The 21,381-nt window shown below is 44.3% G+C and overlaps 1 protein-coding gene and 1 long non-coding RNA gene across 4 annotated transcripts in view; one reads left to right on the top strand and one right to left on the bottom strand.

Annotated features, from left to right (window-relative positions):
- Positions 1-21,381, bottom strand: part of PCSK6 (proprotein convertase subtilisin/kexin type 6) — a 188,852-nt gene that overhangs the window by 24,948 nt on the left and 142,523 nt on the right. Inside the window, exons 14-15 of one of the 3 annotated variants that reach the window (XM_030930123.1) lie at positions 4,650-4,829; positions 4,448-4,486 (exon numbers count right to left, since the gene is read on the bottom strand). In XM_030930123.1, coding sequence (XP_030785983.1) covers positions 4,448-4,486; positions 4,650-4,829 — 219 coding nt within the window. Of the gene's footprint in view, positions 1-4,447; positions 4,487-4,649; positions 4,830-20,272; positions 21,294-21,381 lie in introns of those variants that run through there. The other 2 variants (XM_030930124.1, XM_030930125.1) reach the window with 2 other exon arrangements.
- On the top strand, positions 6,973-9,993 carry LOC115897466. Its single transcript, XR_004057242.1, has 3 exons — positions 6,973-7,143; positions 9,275-9,431; positions 9,517-9,993. It is a non-coding gene; the product is annotated as an uncharacterized LOC115897466 (long non-coding RNA).

The following is a 21,381-nucleotide window of genomic DNA, read 5'->3' as shown; positions in this document are numbered from 1 at the left end:
CAGCCGTGTCTTCCCTCAAGTTCCCAGGGGTACCCAGTTTCTCACTCTGGAGGCTGGTTTGTTGTTGGAAAAACAACTGAGAACTGCAGGGGAGCTGAGTAGACACCAGCAAACCTCACCCTCTAGGTCCTTCCCAGGTATCCCAGAGATGAACCCAGTGTTAAAGGTCTACCCCTCAGGCGCGGCCGGGGCACGCTGCAGGGGTCCTCCCCAAGCTGGTCTGCAGGAGTGATGCCTGAAGCCAGAACTGGGGTGGACTCCCGCCTACTGCCCACCTGTCCCTCTTAGGCTGAGGAAATGGCTCAGGGGACCCCAACAGCTCTGAGACACAGGGACTAAGTGGGGCATGTGAAGGCTTTTGAGTTATTAGAAAAAAAACCTCCTCCTCTGAGGTATGAGTTATCAGAGGGGACGGGGAGTGAGCTGAGGAGTAAAGCCTAGTTAGTTGCTGGCCACCTTCATTTGGTGGGGACTTGAGGAAAAGACAAAAGTCCTCATTCTCTGCTGCCCACAGTGGAGTTTTGCTGGGGCACACAAAGCCCTCTTCATTTGTCTTGAAGTCTCCAGACCTTCCCAGTGTCAGACCCAGTGAAGTTGGCTTCCCTCCCTGAAGGCTCTCTGGTGTTGATATTTCCCTAGTTTTCACTGGGTGGGGGGCCTCGCCTGCTCCGGTTCCCACTGTGAACCCCTTTCAGAGCTGTGTGTATCCACGAGGACACTCTAGACGCCGTTCCTGGGCGGTGCTGACACCCTGGGTTCCAGATGCCGCCAACCATTTCTAAAACTCATTGCTAAGCTCCTCCCCCCAGCTCCAGAGGGTTTACTATATTTTGGATCAATTCCTATCTAATTGGATTCTTTGCCCACCCCATCCTGGGTTATCTATGGGAACAGCCTCCGAAATCCTCACTTCTTGCACCGTTGCTTTAAATTACTCATTTAATTTAAATGGGTAAATTAAATTGCCTTCCCACCCTCACAGCTGGTCCAGCAAGGGCGGGGCTGTCATGGTGACTTAAGGACTTCTCTCTTGCCTTTTCCTGCAGCGCTTTCTCCCTGAGGAGGCAGCAGGTCTGTCTTGCTTGATGAAGTGAACAATTTCCTTCATCTTAAGAAGATGAGGGCATGGGTGGGACAGGGAGGCAGCAGACCAGTCTTCTCACTTTCCAGACACAGGGAATGGGAGATGGGCGGGCAGGGCTTGGTTCAGTATGTTCACTGCTAGATTCCCGGCATTAGACACAGAGTAGGTGCTCAATCACTATTTGCTGAGTGGATGAGAGGAAGGTGGCTAGGAACAGGGAAAGTATAGATGTCCTCATCATCTCCAGACAGAATGTTCTAGGATGTCCTTGGAGGAGGACAGCCTTAGGGAGGGCCCTGGAGCAGTGCTCTCAGCTGCTGGTCACACCCCCCCGACCCCTGCTCCTGGGTCTGTCTGCAGTGGAAAGCTTATTCAATAATTTTGCATGGAGCCCCAAGCAAGGCTGGGGTCTATTCAACAGAGCTGCAGAGCCCCCACACTGCATCAAGGTCACCCACAGGTCAGGTGAAGACAATGCCCATTCAAGGGCCCAGATGCCTAGATAAATATCTGTAAACTTTCCCAGTATGGCTCTCTACTTGAATTGTGTTTAAAAGCCAAATATCCAGATTCGTCTCTCCCATGAAGTGTCCTTAAATTAAATCCACCTGACTGTCCACGTTGTCCTAATCACTCCACTGCCTAAGCGTGTTCTGGTACAGCTGTAGTTCATTCTCTGGGCGAGCATGTTGTTTGTGTTGTAATTTGTACTTATGTCTGCTTTTCCTCTCGCCTCAATTAGCGTGAAAGTTCCTCCAAGCCCCACTGCCTTCTTGTGTCACTTCCCATAACTCCTAGCAGGGGTCTCTTCATACACGGGGGGCTCCATGCATGTGCTGAACAGCCTGGCTAGCGGCTGACGCCCCTCTAGATGGGCTTAGACTGACACGGGTTTATTTGAAAACTCCACCTTCAATCCTTTGTGGAGCAAATCCAGGATTTTAAAAAAGTACACAAAAAATAAATGTTAGAAAGCAACTTGGGAGTTCTCCACGGGCTTTGCCATTGCGTGCTTGGACCAACTGCCAAAGGACAGGAGGGTATGGCATCACCATCTTTCCCACCATTCACACCATCTAAGAATAGCACACTGGAACCTCACTGGAGCAGTATCAGACCCGAGAGGAATGCAAGAGTTGAGTTGGTTAATTGCAGACAAGAGGTGCCCACAAGAATAAAGCATACTGAGTACAAGTCTGGTTTCCTTCCTGACTGCTGTGTGCCCTGAGCAAGTAACCTAAGGCTTCTGGGCCTCTGCTTGAGCCTGTCGAGTAAGCATGGATGTGCTGAGCCTATGAGCACATATGGTCCTGCTCCAGACATCACCCTCATCCTGTGAACTGGCTCCTGTACCTGTGGAGCCATCCTGGAATCCCGTCTTCCAGACAACACCACGTGGGCTCTCGGCTTCCCTTGCAGTCCTGTGTGGGTGACCACAGTGTCCTGAGCTGATCTCAGCCCACTCAGTTCCCTTTGCTCAACAATGGCTTCTTTCCTGAGGCCCAGTCTTCCCTGTGTTCCCGTGCCAGTACTGTCCTGGACCCCAAGCCACTCTCTTGTAGGAACCCAAGCCCTTCCCTGCCTCCTGCCCCCATCCTCACTGGTTTCAGTATCTGCCAGATCTCTAAGCCCATGCTGCCTGCAGGCACCTAAGAGTGGTTGCTACAGTTGCAGACCCCCAGGCATCCCACACCTGCTGAATCCCAGTCTCTGGGCGGGGCCAGCCCAGGGTCTGCTCTCAACCCAGCACCCTGCGGAGTCCCTGGGGTGGCCTCCACCCGCACTTTGGCCACCAGACGGCTCTGGCCTAGCAGGCTAGCTGTCATCACAAAATTGTCCACCTTCAGAACCACAGCACTGACGTCTTCCTTGTGCCCCATGCTGCCCACTGCAGCTGCTGCCCTTTCTCCCAGCCAGATGCTCTGGTCCCCCAACCTTCCTCTGCAGGGGCCATCTTGCTTGCTGCTGTCCTGGGACCCTGGCCATTTGCAAGTACTCCCTAGGCTTCCCTCGTCCTGCTCGCTCACCTCCTCTATTTCTTGGCAACTGCTCTCTTGCCCAAAGGGTCCAAGTGCAGCCTCCACTGGCCTGGGCCCATCACTCCCAATGCACCATGCCCAAGGCCAGCTCCAGACACCTCATCTCATATTCATCTGACCTTGCGTTGGACTCTAATGTGGCTCCTCCTCCTCCTTTGGCTTCCACACTTTGGCACCGTCCAGTTCTCACCTCCTCTGTCACTCTGTCCTGGTATCTGAAGAGGCTCTCCTGCTATCTCTGGTCTGCCCATCCCACTCACCCCTGAGACTTCAGGGGGCTTCCCTGAGAGTCAGGAACACATCTCCTTCCCATGGAGACCCCCTCTCTCCATCTAAGCCCTGCTTAGTAGACTGCTGGACTGCAGAATGGTATTACAGTGAGGTTCCATTGTGCAAGGCTGAAGTCAGTAGCAGATTTTAAGAAAAAAATCAGTTCTTTATTAATAATTACTGAATCTTGCCACAGTTTATAAATCACAGGGGGAAACAGAGCAGATTAGTGCATACATAATTCAATGCTCTATTTTAAAAGAACAGTAGAAGAAATTTAAAATGGAATCGACCATAATTTATACTTGATATGTATTGGTGGAATTCTCCATTTTGTTATTTGTTTTTCACAGAAGATACTAGATAACTTAAAGCATCAATGTTCTTAGATATCACCCATCATTTATCATTTAGCCATAGTATTTAGCTAAGGAAAATACGTCCAACCAGAAACACCTCTTCTCGCACAAATTGCTACAGGATGGCTCAGAGGAGAACAGCTTCTAGTCTAACATACGAATAAAAGCTGTGCCCAGCTCAGTGGCTGGAGCCTCTCTGGGCAGCTGTGGCTTTTGGCTGTCTTGTGGAATGAACTGGTGTCCCCAAACCAGGGCCCACCTTGGCAATGGGATAATTGGAGAAAAAGGATTCATGCAGGGCCTTTTTAGATGCCGTAAGATTTTCAAGGCATCTGTGTAGCATCAGCATCTGCTGACATCATCTCGAGATCCTCTCTGGGTCTTTCACCCAAGGCCTCCAGGCTGGTCAGCATCTCTGCCACGAGCTCCTTTCCCAGCTGTGCTCCTTGAACCCAACCTTCCTGGGTCCTTGGGAGTACTGTGTCCTTCCCACATCCTGACCTCAAGGACTAAAAGTGGATGGACTTGAGGGAGTCAGGAGGCTGAGTTGTGAGATGGGGGCCTTTGAGGAAAGGGGGTGCTCCTAGAAGTGGCTAATTTACCAGGGGGCAATACCCCATTCTGGTTGGGCATATAGACCCTGCTTTCCCAGCTGGGAAGGTTGGAGAATACTTACTGGTTTGAAGCATACTTACTGGTCTGTAAAATATTAGCAGAGCCTGGGGTGGAATGAGCTGTGTGAGTGCAAATTGCCATGATTATTATGATTCCCAGACAAGAGAAGACACACAATCATCAGCCCCACCTTTGCCAGGAGCAGCCCCACATTTTAAGAGCTACTCTGGACAATCAAAGCTCATGGAAGCTGGCCGTCTCCTCTTGCTTCAGGTTCATTACCTGTGTAATCTTCCTCATCTTCAGGAACTTCCACCTGGGAGGGTGACAGGGCGGCCTTGGGTGGCTCCAGCTCTGGGGCCGAGAGCTCCAGCATCCGTGAGCGGGACTGATGGGCACTGAAGGTGTGGTACGGGTGCTCCGCTGTGCCATACAGTATGAGGCTCCATTCTTTCAACTTCCCTGGAAGGCACCAAACCCACAGAGTCACCTGCCTGTGCCAAGACCTCTGTCACTCATGGAAATAAGCCAGAAGCTGCCTGGTTCCTCCCCTGATAGCCGGGCTGTGGCCTGCTACCTTCACTTCCTGGTTACCTGACGGCCAGGTGTGCTCCTATTGCCCAGGCCACATGCTGCTTTCCCCCGGTGTCTCATTCCTGCAAGCCAGTGCCCCTCTATTCCTGTTCTATGGAGCTGCCCTCCGCTTCCTGTCCCTGTTGGGATGGAGGTCAGCCGGGCTGGACTCTCCACTGTCGTGGAGGCTGTCCTCTGCCCTGCTGATCTCACTGCAGCCTCCCTCCATGCTGCCTCCCCAGTAATTAGCAGCAGCCACCTTCCCCTCTTGGGATATCCGGTGGGCAGATCTGGGGCCAGGCCTGGCTGTGAATCTTCCAAATGTGATAACTGGGTGGCATGGAGGAACCCTGCTGTTTGGATTCTTGATCCTAGATCATGGGAAGACTAAGTCTTGGGCTCTCTCCTCCATAGCTAGCCCAGGACAGTGAGGGATGTTCTAGGGGATAGCAGTGCTGGTAAAAACCCAAATGTCTGCAGAAGCTGGGTGGAGAGAGAATATCTTTGAAAGCAGGGGGATGAGTAGACAGACACCAGGCTCCATGGGGGCCATGAGAGACAGATAGGCACAGGAAACACAGGGCTGACGGGAGAGCTCCCAGCCAACATGGGGGCAGCAGGGGTCCCACTCCACCGATGGCTCCATGGGGAGTGATGCAGTTATCTGTTCTCAGGTATCAAGCAAAGTGAAAATCCTGGTAGTAATTTCCAGGTGAATTCCTGATGTTATAAAACACATTATAAACAGTCCCCAATTTATGACAGTTTGACTTACAATTTTTTGACTTTACAACGGTGTGGAAGCAAGATGCATTCAGCACACTCCTAGACTTAATGATGGGGCTATGTTGGGATGAATCCACCATAAGCTGAAAATATCATTGAAATAAGTCAACTTACAATTCTAAGTCAAAGAGCATCTATACAAGTAATTAATGCGTATCTGCCAGCCAGCTCTGCTGCTGGCTAGTTGTTTAAGCTGCCTTCTCCTCCTCTTCCTCCTCCTCCTCCTCCTCCTTCTTCTTCCCACAGCATCCCCAGAATTCAGAGCAGGGTAACTGTTTAGAAGGTCATCACCCCACATAGTTGAAGGGGCCAGGGGCCAGTGTGTCCTGCCCAAGGACAGCTGCTCACGCTGACGGGGCTCCCGGATGCCCCAGCCTCTCAATGTTTGTTTCTAACTGGATTGGCTCAATAGGAAACACATGCATACACATGTTCAGCTGTGAACCCCCTCAGTGGGCCCTCATGACTGTCTCCTGCAACCCAAGCTGGGGACAGGGCCATTGCTGGTTCAATGTCTCTGTTGGCTGAAAAATCCCTGCTTCCTCTTCCTTTCCTGACACGGGGTTTCTTGGCAATCAGAATGGTTTCAGGGAGGAAAAATACTGCTCTGATTCTTTGGTGTTGACTGTGTTTTCTCAACACTTACCTCTGCCCGTGCTCACTGCTCCACCCACTGGCTCTGAATGGCAGCCCATCTGTCTTTACATACCTGCCTATGCACTGTTTCTGCAATGTGGGCCCCTCTGTCAGTACAACTTTACTTTTTGTTCCAATTCTGGAAATCTCTTAGCGTTTCTAAATTCCAGAACAGGAGCTCCTGCTCATCCTCATACCATAAGCTCCTAGGCTGTAATCCACACCATCCTGGGTGGGTGGGCAGGCAGGCGAAAGACAGGCAGGACTGGCCCCACTGGTGCGATTTGAAATGAGGTTCAACACTGACCCATTTATACAGTGTGGCATGTGGCAGCCCTGTCTCATTTTAACCATAGCCCCAACTGGCTAAGTACTAGGTTCTAAAAGGCTGGAGCCTCCACACTGCCCCAAGTCAGATTCTGTATTGCCCAAGCCTCCCTTGGCCTGGCCAGGGCTGGAAGAGGTAAGCAAGGCCCTTCTACATGAAACAGCATCCCCAGCACAGCATTTCTAGCATGCGGTCTTCCATAGGGCTCAGTTCATTTAGACACACAGCAGCTCCCCTCCCTAACACAGTTCCTAACCTAGCCTATGTGTGTGGTGATAGCAACACAGGAAGTTGTTCTCACTGCTGCAGGTGCAGAAAACAAGCCCTGGTGAGGAACCTCTGACTCTCCTCAACTCCTTAGGATCCAATTATAGCCATATTCCAACCACAAAGGAATCCGAGCACTTTAACTACCAAGTGGTGAACTGCGATTACGGTGGGGGTGTAATGACGGTAGGACAGGGACCAAGGGCTCTAGAGGCTATAATTTGAGTTGAAGTTTATTTCAACTATAAAGGATGTCTCCAAACACACACACAAAAGGCCTGGTCACTAACAGTGGATTTTTATTTTCAGATATAGTTGTGGTAAGACAAACAAGAGGGGCTGCTTATACTCAGGGTCAGTGGTGTGCACTGTGTGGAAAAAGAGAGCAGCAAGAATTCCCAGGGAACCAGCAGACAGGCAGCTTCATGGGAAGGGAGAGAGGGCTGGACTGGAATGGAAGACAGACTTCCTTTTTATTGCACTCTCTGTTTGACTTTATGTATGTATGTATGTATTTGGACAGGGTCTCACTCTGTTGCCCAGGCTGGAGTACAGTGGCATGATCATGGCTCACTGTAGCCCCAACCTCCCAGGCTCAAGCCAAACTCCCACTGCAGCATCCCAGGTGGCTACGACTACAAGTGTGCACCACCATGCCAGTCTAATTTTTGTATTTTTGGTAGAGAAGGAGTTTCACTATATTTCCCAGGCTAGTCTCAAACTCCTGAGCTCAAGTGATCCTCCCACATTGGCCTCTCAAAGTGTAGGATTTACTGGTGTGAGTCACATGCCCAGCCTGTTTGACTTTTTGTTAAAACCACAGCATATATTACCTGTTCATATATACACATTAAAACTTTTTAAAAGTTTAATGTTTAAAAATCTATGAATAAAGTGGTTGTATATTCAAAGAACCCCATTAAAAAGCAGTAGTACTCAGGGTTTTGATTTTTGTTTTTGAATAGGTAATATACAAGGATGGCTCAGAAATCCAGAAGTATATAAAAGTGCATATGACGAAGTCTCCCTCCCCATGGGCAACGTTGGTTCCCCATTTCTTGTGTATCATTTCTGAAGCATTTTATTCTTATTCAAGCAAATATGAATGTATGTTTCCCCCATCCTCTTTGGTAACACACCTGCTAGCACTTTCTGCACCTTGAGTTTTCCATTAACAGTGTATCTTGATCCTTCCATGGCCGCACGGGATAGATGTAGTGTTGTTTACTTAAACAATCCCCTACTAATGGACATTTAGGTTGTTACAAACTTTGGCAATTATAGTCATGTATAGCTTAACCATGGGGATACCACCTGAGAAATGCAGGTGATTTTGTTGTCGTGTGAATACCACAGAGTGTGCTTACACAAACCCAGATGGTACACCTGCTCCACACCTAGGCTATAGGGTACAGCCTGCTGCTCCAAGCCACAAACGTGTGCAGGATGGTAGGTACTATACTGAATACTGTAGGCAACTGTAACACAACGATAAGTATTTGTGTACCTAAACATATCTAAACAGAAAAAGGGTATAGTAAAAATATGACATTAGAATCTTATGCAATGGCTACTGTATATGCGGTCTGCCATTGATGGAAATGTCATTTTGCAGCATGTGACTACACAAATAGTGCTGTATCCTTGTTCAAACAGGGAGCAACTATTTGAGGTGAGCAGAGCAAGGGCCCTGGAACAACAGGGTCTGGATCCTGGCTTTGCCCCTACTAGCAACGTGACCCTTGGGCAAACTACTTCATCTCTGTTTTTTAGTTTCCTCATTTGTAATGTGGGGATAATAATAATGTCTCTAAATGTCTACCTCACAGGGTTGTTTTGGAGATTAAATGACTTAATGATGATAAAGCACTTAGAATAGAGACTGACACACAGGAGCTGTCCGTTAAGGGAAATCTACTGCACATGTCATTTCAGCTGTGTGCATGTGTACCTGTAGGCTACATTACTAGAGGTAAAACTGGGTGTCAAAAGGAATGGGCTCCTTTGCAGCCTGGAGCTATGGCTTACATTGCCAATCCGATAACTCAGAAAGGTTAACGTCACATTTCTCTCATTATGTGAGAAACTGAGCATCCTTTTCATATAATTAAGAGCAAGACAAATTTCTCATTTGATAAAATTAAAAGCAATTTACAAACTTGGAAATTTACCAAAGACATTTGCTAGGAACAACGGATGAGACGTCTAAGACGCATAGAAGCAGATCTTAGCTGCATTCGTAGCAAGGGTCAGTAGAATGAAGTGGTGTTTTGTTCACACATGGTTTGTATTTTTGTTCTTTCTCTCTATCTGCAAGATATTCATGAGAGCCTATGAGGAGCCAGGCAATGAGCTAACAACTTGCAGATCTGACAGCTGGGAGCTCCAAAAAAGCCAGCAGGGAAGAAGCAGTGGGCCCCAAAGCAACCCCTTCCTATATATGCCTCCAAAAGAGACATTTCCTTTCCTAATAGGTGCGATTTGCGACACTTGACCTAAGGTTAAGGTTTAGACAATGGTAATTTTGGAGACATTTATCTCCTTTCTTTTTTTTTTTAGATGGCATCTCATTCTGTTGCCAGGCTAGAGTGTAGTGGTGTGATCTCAGCTGACTGCAACCTCCGCCTCCCGGGTTCAAGTGATTCTCCTGCCTCAGCCTCCCGAGTAGCTGGGACTACAGGTGCATGCCACCACGCCTGGCTAATTTTTTGTATTTTTAGTAGAGGTGGGGTTTCAGAATGTTGACCAGGATGGTCTTTATCTCTTGACCTTTTGATCCGTGGGCCTCCCAAAGTGCTGGAATTACAGGTGTGAGCCACTGCACCTGGCCTATCTCCCTTTTCTAGTACTTAAATGCTTTTTTCGCTTCCTCAACCAAGGGAGTCACTTTGGTTTTCCTGCCTTCGGAAGACGTAAAAATAAGAATTCCATACCTATGGCATAAAGTGTATGGCATAAATTTGAAGTGTGGTTCTTTTTTAAAATTATTTTTTCCCTAGTTAGAATAAAAATTATTAAATGTTGAGATATTTAAAGAAAAAATAAAAATAAATCGCCTATAACACTTTTGTCATATTTCCTCCTGGGCTGTTTCCTATGCATGTGTATTTCTTGCATAGTTGAAAACACACAGTACCCTGTTTTCTCTTTCTTTTCCCACTTAGCATTATATCATGTTAATCGCATTTGGCATCATTTATTTTCTTGTTCATTGTTTTCCCTCCCTTCAGCCTAGAAGTATCACAGGGGCAGGGAACATGTCTCCCTTGTTTGGTGCATTAGTTTCAGTGTGTAGCAAGTTTTGGGCACATAGTAGGTACTCAATAAATGCTTGCTGAATGAATAAATCCATTAAAACATTTTTTTTTTTGACAACAAAATACTTCACCCCGTGAATGTGACCATTTGTTTAACAACCTCTTATGACAGGTTATGACAGAACGTTTAGTCCAGTTCCCTTTTTTGAAATACATAAGTCTGCCATAAATATTACTTGATGCAGTCTGGATTCGTTTTTCCCAATAGAGTCCCCAGAGTGGAATTACTAGGTCAGGTGACAACACTGTTAATGTCTTATCTTGAACTCTATGTCTATCATGAACTGTAATGCCAACTTATGTCTAACATAAACTGTAATGCCACATGATCCCTCCACAGTGTTTGGTGTCCCATGAGGCTTGACTGCAAAATGGCCAGGTGAGGGACCACAGGCCACCTGGGCAAATCAGTTCCTTTACAAGAATTACCCCCTCTACACAGTCCCTTCTCCAAACCACAGCCCAAGCTTAACTGAGGCAGGAGGGTCAGATGCCGGTGGGTGACTTAGGATAACAGACTTAAGGCAGAGACACACAGGAATGAGCTTCTTGGAGGCTTTAGTTTTCAGGAGGCATCTGCCTCCTCTCACCGAGTCCACAGTGTCAGCCCCCCATAGCAGCAGCACATGTGCCAGGACAGGCTCCCCAGGCCGGCCCTCCACACTCGGTCATCCCCAAGAGGCCACATTCTCCTTGGGAAGATAAGCCACATGGGTGCAGAAGAAGCACGGAGGAAGAACAGGCAGACGTGTCCAGGGACACCTCAGGCCAGACCAGGGTCTATACTCAACAGAACTGCCACCCAGAGGCAGTCGGATTTTAGAATGTTGGCCCTGCTTTCGGCCAACCGCTTACCAAGAATGTATTATTTACTATTCAAGACACTCTACAAGCCTGTTCAAGTTTACTGTTGTACAAACCCAACTAGCACCATGAGTTCCTTACTTTCTAAAGGGAGGGGGTCTTAAAAGATGCCCAATCAAATTTTTTGCCATCAGATTCCTGAGCCTGTAGAAGAATCACAAATCCACCTGTTTGTTTAAACACTTGGGCCAGCACTGCCAGCAGGCTTCTTCCAGATGTCAACAACGAAGGCCAGGGGAATGTCACTGTGAGAGGCAGAGAATAATCCACAGCTAATGCCATCTGAGGCTGCCAACAAATGGTTTTATCATCATTCACTATCTTCAATGTGGTATTTCCCCTCAATGAATTAAATTCATAATGAACAAACAGGATTATTCCCATTATGCAAAGAAAGAACCAGAATTAAGGGGAGACTATGGTTGAATTTGCCAACAGAAAGTACCAGCAGTAATGAAGCTTTTCTATGCCTGGCATTTTCAGTTAAGCATTAAAATCCTTGAGAAGGAAATTTATAATCGGAGACAAAGCAAGTAGGGGTGGGGGAAAGTTCTATTAGATTAAGGACTCTGAGCTAATGCTTTTGGATTCCCGGCCTTTCTTGGCTATAAGAGAAGTTATTAACAATATAGAGTTTAATTAATTCTCCCCCTATGTCCCTATACTTAAAATATGCAGGAAGAAATTCCTTAATTGAAACACAGTGAAGTAAGAGAGCCCTAGAAAAATCACGTAAATATGTTTCAGTTTAAAACACCAGTGGAAGTTTTTTCCTTTTGAGATTCAGTGAACTAGCCACCCATGGCTATGTTCAAGTTACAAAGCTTAATGCAGAGGTTTGGGTGGAAGGAATAAAAAAGACTTACTTCCACCCATTTATAAAAATATACAAAAACACCCCTATAATTCACATACTTGATACTCCTATAATTTGCTCCTTAAAAGGAGTGAATTTCACAGTATGTGAATTATATCTCAATGAAGCTATTATTAAAAATACTGTGTAGGGGCCAGGCACAGTAACTCACGCTTGTGATCGCAGAGCTTTGGGAGGCTGATGTGGGAGGATCTCTTGAGGCCAGGAGTTCGAGAACAGCCTGGCAACATAGTGAGACCCTATTTCTACAAAAAATAAAATAGAAAAATTAGCCAGGCGTGGTGGTGTGCCCTTGTAGTCCTATCCACTCGGGAGGCTGAGCTGGGAGGATTGCTAGAGCCCAAGAATTGGAGGCTGCAGTGAGCTGTGATTGCACCACTACATTCCAGCCTGGGTGACAGAGCAAGACCCTGTCTCAAAAAATATATATATTATAATTACACATACACACAGTAATTTTTTGTGTATACTACATATATATATATGTATACACACACAGAAATATCAACCTTTACTCAATAGATTTAACATATTATTAAAAATACACTTTAAGTTCACATTACGCAAGTAAGAGAAAGATAAAAAGGAATTTAGGAATGGCTTGGAAAGGAGGATAAGAAAAAGAGCACATATATGTGTGCTCCCCATGTACACACACATCCATGTATGCACATGTACATGTGTGCACAAGGCACCCATAACACGCACACCTGCACACATGTACTTACCTGAGCACACATACATACACACATGAACTCTCAGACCCAGGCTAAGAAAGGGGAGATGGAAGGCTTCCCTGTGCTCCTACAGCCACAAAAACCCTGAAAGATGGTATTTTAACTGCCAGGAAAAGGATCGAAGAATCCTAAACAAATATCCATCCAGGAAAGAATGATCACCTGTGTGTACAATGTACAACACAGCACTTTTCTTAATGGCATCTATAAGGTCATTCTATCTTTTAAGATTTTCCAGCTTTTCCAAAGTAATAAATTAATTGTCTGGAAAGTAAAAAACTCTTACAAGGTTTATAACAAAGAAAGTAGTCCTTTTTTCACTCCATTCTACCTCCTGGAGTCCCCCTGACTCCTCGCCTCTTTTTAACACTGAGATAATTTTTCTGGTATTTACCCTTACATTGCTAGATAAAAATACTCACATGTTTTGTCCTGGTTTCTTTTTTTTTTTTTTTTTTTTTGAGACGGAGTCTCGCTCTGTCGCCTAGGCTGGAGTGCAGTGGCCGGATCTCAGTTCACTGCAAGCTCCGCCTCCCGGGTTTACGCCATTCTCCTGCCTCAGCCTCCCAAGTAGCTGGGACTACAGGCGCCCGCCACCACGCCCGGCTAGTTTTTTGTATTTTTTAGTAGAGACGGGGTTTCACTGTGTTAGCCAGGATGGTCTCGATCTCCTGACCTCGTGATCCGCCCGTCTCGGCCTCCCAAAGTGCTGGGATTACAGGCTTGAGCCACCGCGCCCGGCCTGTCCTGGTTTCTTGATGTTAGACATTGTCTAATGATGTCTCACCTAGGAAGCTGAGAATTCAGTTCTCTTACACTATCTTCCACATACTCATGTGCTCCCTCTCCCTCCCAGACCTCCCAATATTCTTCTAACAAAATTTCTTACTGGGTCCAATAGTTACTGTCTTTCCCCCACCACCCTTTCATTTTCTGGGAGATTTCCTCAAGTTTATCTTCTAACATATCTACTGAATTTTGAATTTTTGACTTATATTTTTAATTTTAAGGCATTTATGTGCTTCTCCCAATGTTCCTTTTTTTTTTTTTTTTTTTTTTTTTTTTTTTTTTTTTTTTTTTGAGATGGAGTCACCCAGGCTGGAGTGCAGTGGCACACTCTCAGCTCACTGCAACCTCCACCTCCCAGGATCAAGCGATTCTCCTGCTTCAGCCTCCTGAGTAGCTGGGATTACAGGTGCCACCACCACACCCAACTAATTTTTGTATTTTTAGTAGAGATGTGGTTTTGCCATGTTGGCCAGGCTGGTCTTGAACTCCTAACCTCAGGTAATCCACCCGCCTCAGACTCCCAAAGAGTTAGGATTACAGGTGTGAGCCGCACCACACCTGGCCAAAAGTGTGTTTTTGTTTGTTTGTTTGTTTTTTGAGACTAAGTCTTGCTCTGTCACCAGGCTGGAGTGCAGTGGCACAATCTCGCCTCACTGCAACTTCCGCCTCCTGGGTTCAAGCAATTCTCCTGCCTCAGTCTCCCAAGTAGCTGGGATTACAGGTGCCTGCCACCACACCCAGCTAATTTTTGTATTTTTAGTGGAGATGGGGTTTCACCATGTTGGCCAGGCTGGTCTTGAACTCTTGACCTCAGGTGATCTGCCCACCTCAGCCTCCCAAAGCGCTGGAATTACAGGCGTGAGCCACGGTGCCTGGCTTAAAAATTTGGTATTTTTAAAGTGCTGGAATAAATACTCCCAACCTAGAATTCTATATCCAGTGAAAATACCATTCAAAAATGGGTTGAAGTAAAGACATATTCAAAGAAAACAAAGCTGACCAAGTCATTGCCAGAAGGCCAGCTTGATGAGAAATGGTAAAGGATGTGTTTCAGGCTAAGGGAAATGATACCAGATGAAAATTCAGATCTACAGAAAAGAATAAAGAGCACTAGAAATGGTAAATATGTCAGTAAACACACCGAAGAGTAGCTGTTTTCCTTAATTTATTTAAAAGACAACACCCCTATAATCCCAGCATTTTGGGAGGCCAAGGTGTGTGAATCACTTGAGGTCCGGAGTTCAAGATCATTCCCGCCAACATGGCAAAAACCTGTCTCTACTGAAAATACAAAAATTAGCCGGGCATGGTGGTGCGTGCCTATAATCCCAGCTACTTGGGAGGCTGAGGCAGGCGAATTGCTTGAACCCAATAGGTGGAGGTTGCAGTGAGCTGAGATTGCACCCACTGTACTCCAGCCTGGGAAACAGAGTAATACCCTGTCTCAAAAAAAAAAAAAAAAAAAAAAAAAAAAAAAAAAAAAAAAAGATTGCTTACAGCAAAAAATAATATCACTGTTTCAAGAAGGAGTTCGTAACAAACACAGAAGTAAAATGTAAAACACCCACCACTACAGCACAAATGAGGAAGAGGAGGGGGATGGAATTACACTGCTATTAGATCCTTTTATTTGTGAAGTATAAAGCTGTTCAATATTAATTCTAAGTAAAGTGTAATAAACTAAGGATGCATATTGTAATCCCTAGAGCACCACTCAAAAGTACAGCTAAAAAGCCAATAGAGGAAATAAAGTGGAATACTGACAAATATTTGATCAATCTAAAACAAGGCAGGAAAAGAGGAACAGAGTATTTTATCTTTTTAATACTGTTGGATTTAGTTTTCTTGACATTGGGCTTAGAATTTTTGTATTTATGTTCTTGAGTGAGATTAGCTGAAAATTCTCCATTCTCATATGTGCCGTTGGGATTTGGTATGAAGAATACACCGGCTTCAGCTGGGCATGGTGGCTCATGCCTGTAATCCCAGCACTTTGGAAGGCTAAAGCGGGTGGATCTTCTGAGGTTGGGAGTTGGAGACTAGCCTCACCAACATGGCAAAACCCCATCTCTACTAAAAGTACAAAAATTAGCTGGGTGTGGTGGTGTGTGCCTGTAATCCTAGCTACTTGGGAGACTGAGGCAGGAGAATTGTTTGAATCTGGGAGGCAGAAGTTGCAGTGGGCTGAGATCGCACCACTGCATTCCAGCCTTGGCAACAGAGCGAGACTCCGTCTCCAAAAAGCAAACAAACAAACAAAAAACACTGGCTTCATTAAACGAAGTGGGGACTGTTTCCCTCTTTTTCTACTGTCTAGAAGAATTTATGGAACATTGACGTTATTTCTTCCATTTAAGTGTTTGGCAGAATTTGCTGGTAAATTGCTGTGGCCTTGAGTTTTCTTTTAAATTATAGAACCAATTTCTTTAATAGGACAATTTTAAATTTATGTAAACTTCTGTCAGTTTTGTTAAGTTGTATTTTTTCTTGGAATTTGTTCATTTAAAATTCCTTTGTCACATAATTTTAATGTACACAGGATCTATAACCATGTTCTTTTCATTCCTGAAATCACATAGTTTCAGTTTTTTCCTTGATCTACTTACAAGTTTATCAATTGTATTAGTTTCGTTCAAGAACCAGCTTATGGCTTTTTAATTTTCTCTACATATGTTTGTTTTCTATTTTTTAAATTTCTGCTATTTTAAAAATTCCTTCTTTCTTCATTCTTTATGTTGTTGGTCTTTTTCTATCATCTTAAGTTGAATGCTTAGCACATTAATTTTCAGATTTTCTCTTTTCTGATATACGCAATTCCGGCCATAAAGTTGTCTAACTACTATTTTAGCTGTATCTTCCTTATTTGAATATGTAGTATTTTTATTATCCAGTTTTAAATATTTTCTAATATAAATTATGTTTTTTTCTTTTAACACATGAATTATTTAGAAGTATTTTTCAATTTTCAAATGTAGGGAAACTTTCTAATTATCTTTTTGATTTTGATTTCTAACTTAAGTGTAATGTCAGACAACAGTCAGAGAACAGGGTTTACATGCTACCAATCCTTGGAAATACATTGAAGCCTGCCAAATGGCTCAACATGTGGCCAATTTTCATAAATCTTCCATCTGTGTTTGAAAAGTTGGTGTACTGGCTGGGTGCAGTGGCTCACGCCTGTAATCCCAGCACTTTGGGAGGCCGAGGCAGGCAGATCACGAGGTCAGGAGTTCAAGAACAGCCTGGCCAACATGGTAAAACCTCGTCTCTATTAAAAATACAAAATTAGCTAGGTGTGGTGGCACACACCTGTAGTCCCAGCTACTCAGGAGGCTGAGGCAGGAGAATCGCTTGTATGTGGGAGGCGGAGGTTGCAGTGAGCCAAGATTGTACCACTGCACTCCAGCCTGGGCGACAGAATGAGACTCTGTCTCAAAAAAAAAAAAAAAGGTTGGTGTGTTATTCTGTTGTTTGACACAGTGTTCCAATATGTCCATTTGACCTAAATTGTCAATTGAGATATTTGCATCTTCTGTTCTTATGAATTTTTGCTGTTTTATCAAATATATGCGAGGTATGCTAAATCTCTCCCTCCTGTGTGTGTTTGTCACTTTCTCTTTGTAGTTTTAAAAAGTTTTTGCTTTATGTATTTTAAGGCTGTGTTATAAATTGCATGAAAGATTAGAGGTGGAACTTTTAGAACTGAACTAAACCTTTTATCAATATGTATAGACCCTCTACATATTGATACATACACAGAGCTACATACAAAGCTCCAAAACACGCTTTTTGCCATGACATTTCTGTTTGCCTGATGTTAATATAACTACACTAGCTTTCTTTGGGTTATTATTTGCCTAGTATGTCTTTTCCCATCTGCTTTATTTTTATTTCTTCTGTTTTCTTAAATTTTAGATATCTTTCTTGTGTATAGATGTAACAGTCAGTCCCAGCAGGAAGCAGACAGCATAATTAAAACAGGATGATCCAAAGAGGCTTTCATAAGTAGACTATTTACAAAGGTGTGAGCAGAGGGTAACAAAGCCAGAAGGGATGGTCAGGTCCCTGGTACTACTGCTCCACAGGCAAGGTAAGGGTGAACTGTGACCGTGAGGAGTGCTGGCTGCTGAAGGACTGGAGAATCACTAACTCATAAATAAATATCTCCTCTGTCCCTCCACTCTCCTGCTGGAGTTTCCCCTTGACTGAACTCAACTATAAGCCACAGGCAAGGGAGTCTGTGGGGTGAAGAAGTAGAGAATGGATCTGGTAGGTAAATGAAATATACATGACACTACAGAAAACACTTTTATTTTTATTTTTATTTCTATTTTTTTTTTGTTTTTTTGAGGTGGAGTCTCACTCTGTTGCCCAGTCTGGAGTGCACTGGCGTGATCTTGGCTCATTCCAACCTCCGCCTTCTAGGTTCAAGTGATCCTCCTGCCTTACCCTCCCAAGTATCTGGGACTACTATTAGGCACACACCACCATGAGCTGCTAATTTTTGTATTTTTAGTGGAGACGAGGTTTCACCATGTTGGCCAGACTGGTCTTGAACGCCAGACTTCAAGTGATCCACCCACCTTGGCCTTCCAAATACATTTTAAATACATGAAAAAAAAAAAATCCAATATGACAACTTTTGTCTCTCAAGGGGAGCAATGAGTCTATATGCCCTTAGTGAAACTACTGATGTTATTGGACTTGTTTCTAAGCACTTGTTTTGTGCGTTCTAGTTACACAGTTTTGTCTGTGTCTCCTTTTCTTGGGTGCCCCTGAAGTGCCAGTGTTATGTGGTCTGCTAGGTGGGCTCCCCAGAGTCAGCAGATGCCCTCAAGCAAAAGCCGGCATCATGATTCCGTTCACCTCTTTGGCTGTGAACATTTCAACCAACATTTACAATTCTTTTCTGTGGGAGGGAGATTTCAAGACACTTGTCTTCTCTGTTGTTGGAAATAAAAGTCCACAACATCTTTTAACATTTTGATCTTGTCTTTGTTTTGGAGTAATTTGTTAGCAATTTAGGAAAAAAGTTTTATATATCTTTTATTTATTTTTTAGAGACATTAATATTTAGACTGAAAAAAAAGCCAAACAGATTATGAAGAAAATAAAATCATAAACAAATTGGAACATTTTTTAAAAAAAGGAAATAATTATCAAAACTCTGGAGGGGAAATTTAAAATTATTTTTAAGTCAAAAGTGAAACAGCAGGCCAGAAAAAAATATTATATGAACTATGACACACACAGGGTTATTACACCAATATTTTACATAGACTATATACTTATCAGCTTGATAGCAACACTGAGAGCTCTTGGGAAAGACAGAAAAGAGAATTTTCTTTCTTTCCTTTTCTTTTTTTTTTTTTTTTTTGAAACGGAGTCTCGCTCTGTCGCCCGGGCTGGAGTGCAGTGGCCGGATCTCAGCTCACTGCAAGCTCCGCCTCCCGGGTTCACGCCATTCTCCTGCCTCAGCCTCCCGAGTAGCTGGGACTATAGGCACCCGCAACCTCGCCCGGCTAGTTTTTTGTATTTTTTAGTAGAGACGGGGTTTCACTGTGTTAGCCAGGATGGTCTCGATCTCCTGACCTCGTGATTCTCCCGTCTCGGCCTCCCACAGTGCTGGGATTACAGGCTTGAGCCACCGCGCCCGGCCCTTTTTTTTTTTTTTTTTTGAGACAGAGTCTCGCTCTGTCACCCAGGCTGGAGTGAAGTGGCAAAATCTCGGCTCACTGCAACTTCTGCCTCCTGGATTCAAGTGATTCCCCTGCCTCAGCCTCCTGAGTAGCTGGGATTATAGGCGCCCACCCGTGACTGGCTAATTTTTGGATTTTTAGTAGAGATGGGGTTTTGCCATGTTGGCCAGGCTGGTCTCGAACTCCTGACCTCAGGTGATCCACCTGCTTCAGCCTCCCAGTGCTGGGATTATAGGCGTGAGCCACTGCACCACAAAGGGCAATTTTCAAAAGAAAAAACACAGTGCACAAACATTTGAAAAAGGGTTCACCTTTGTTAGAAATGATCACAATGTAAGCTAAGGAAGGATATCATCTATCTGCTCCAGAACTGCCCACTCCCGGTAAGACTACAAATCAGTTCAACTATTTCAAAAAGCAAATTGGCAATATGTATCAAAAGTAGGCATATTTGTGGTTTCCACCTCTTATTTATCCCAGTAATTTTACTTCTGGTAAATAATCCCAAAGAAATAATTTTAAATTCAGGAGAAAGCTTTTTGTACTAAGCTGTCCACTCATAATAGGAAAAAATGAAAAGCAATCTACATGTCCAACAGCAGAGACATACTTAAATAAATTGTGGTACTTCCATTGGTAAAGTATTATAAAAATCCATAAAATGCTGCTTATGAAGGATATTTAATGACATTTAAATGTGCTTGCTATGCAGGTAACAAAAAGAAAGACCAAGTTATACATGCAGCACAGTTAGGATTCTGTAAAATGTCAGGGGAGGAAAAGACCAAGTAGAATTGCCTGTAGAGACGTGGTTTTGAACATGATGTGTTTCTGGAAATAAGTAATGAAGTCAAATGTTTGAAAATCAAACACACTCATCTATTCTGGGGCGAACCTGGTTGCCGGAATGCTGAACTGTGCAGGCAGCAGGAATGCCCATGCATATCTCATTCCTAAAACTGAGGGCAAATCGGGGAAAGGGGTTTCAAGAGAGCTCTCCCTCCTCCTCAGATCTGTCAGTTACATTTTCATCAATATTTAGTATTTTATTTGCAAAAATTAGCTATGAGGTGAGACAAAGATTATCTTTTTGTTATGCTTTCTACTGGAGATACAGAACTGACTAAACAATGCTGTGATTCATAAATGTGCACAGCAGCAGTTGGTTGCATTTCTCCCCAAGATAAGTGGGGATGCGTATTTCTTTTTTTCTCGAACGAGGAGAGTTTTGGGGAAAGGCGTCATTGTAATGGCCTCATGAAAGAGAAAGGAGGTAAAGAGATTGACTGCAATATTAATGCAAATGGGGTTAAAAATGGAACTTTTTGACAACAGTGTGTATGGTGACTGTTTGGAGACTGTGCCAAGTTCTTCAGCTCTGTTTCCAAGGAAGTGGGAGTGATACTCTATAATTGCACTTTCCAGAAATGAGAGTTTAGTGACAAACTTTAAAGCCGGCACAGAAGGCATGTGCTTTAAATCTGTCTTCCTTTCTAGCATCAAGCACAAGATAGATTGAGCCATCGAACACAGATTGCAAAATCTCAACTCTTATCTTAGAAATGAAGATTAGCTCGAAACAGATGTCAATAAAACACAGATCAAGACTGCTAGCAATAAAATGAGAACAGTTATGCTCTTGGGAAAAAAAAAACATTGTTGAAAGGGCCACTAAAAGGAAATTAAGAATTCATGGAACTTTTTAGGATGAATAAAGGGAAAACATGGTCACACAGAAGAGACTACTTTCTTACCCTTCATTAAACACAGCTGAAAACAGAACTGGTTAAAATTATATGAGCTCTTGATTTAAACAAGGTTCATGCTTGCATGCACATGCATTCATTCAGTCAATCAACAACTGCTTGTTAGCCATGTTCAAAGTGCTGAGCCTTCGGGGAAGAGAGCTGAGATATCCAATTCTGGACTTCCAAAGGCAACCAAAGTTCTAAACATGATGCCTTTGGTCATCTATCCCTCTGCAGTATTTCATAGAGATTACCAAAGCTCTTGTTCAATCTGCCACCTGAAGATATGTTTTAGTCCACGTTCCCTAGAAAACAAGGGTCCGAAGCGAAGCCCATGGGCTGAGGCTTTATTGGGAGGTGCAATCCCAGGACAACAGGAGTGGAGGGCAGCAG

This window comes from Rhinopithecus roxellana, chromosome 5, assembly GCF_007565055.1.
Source record: "Rhinopithecus roxellana isolate Shanxi Qingling chromosome 5, ASM756505v1, whole genome shotgun sequence".
Lineage (NCBI taxonomy): Eukaryota > Metazoa > Chordata > Mammalia > Primates > Cercopithecidae > Rhinopithecus > Rhinopithecus roxellana.
This window is presented reverse-complemented; position numbering and strand designations above follow the sequence as displayed.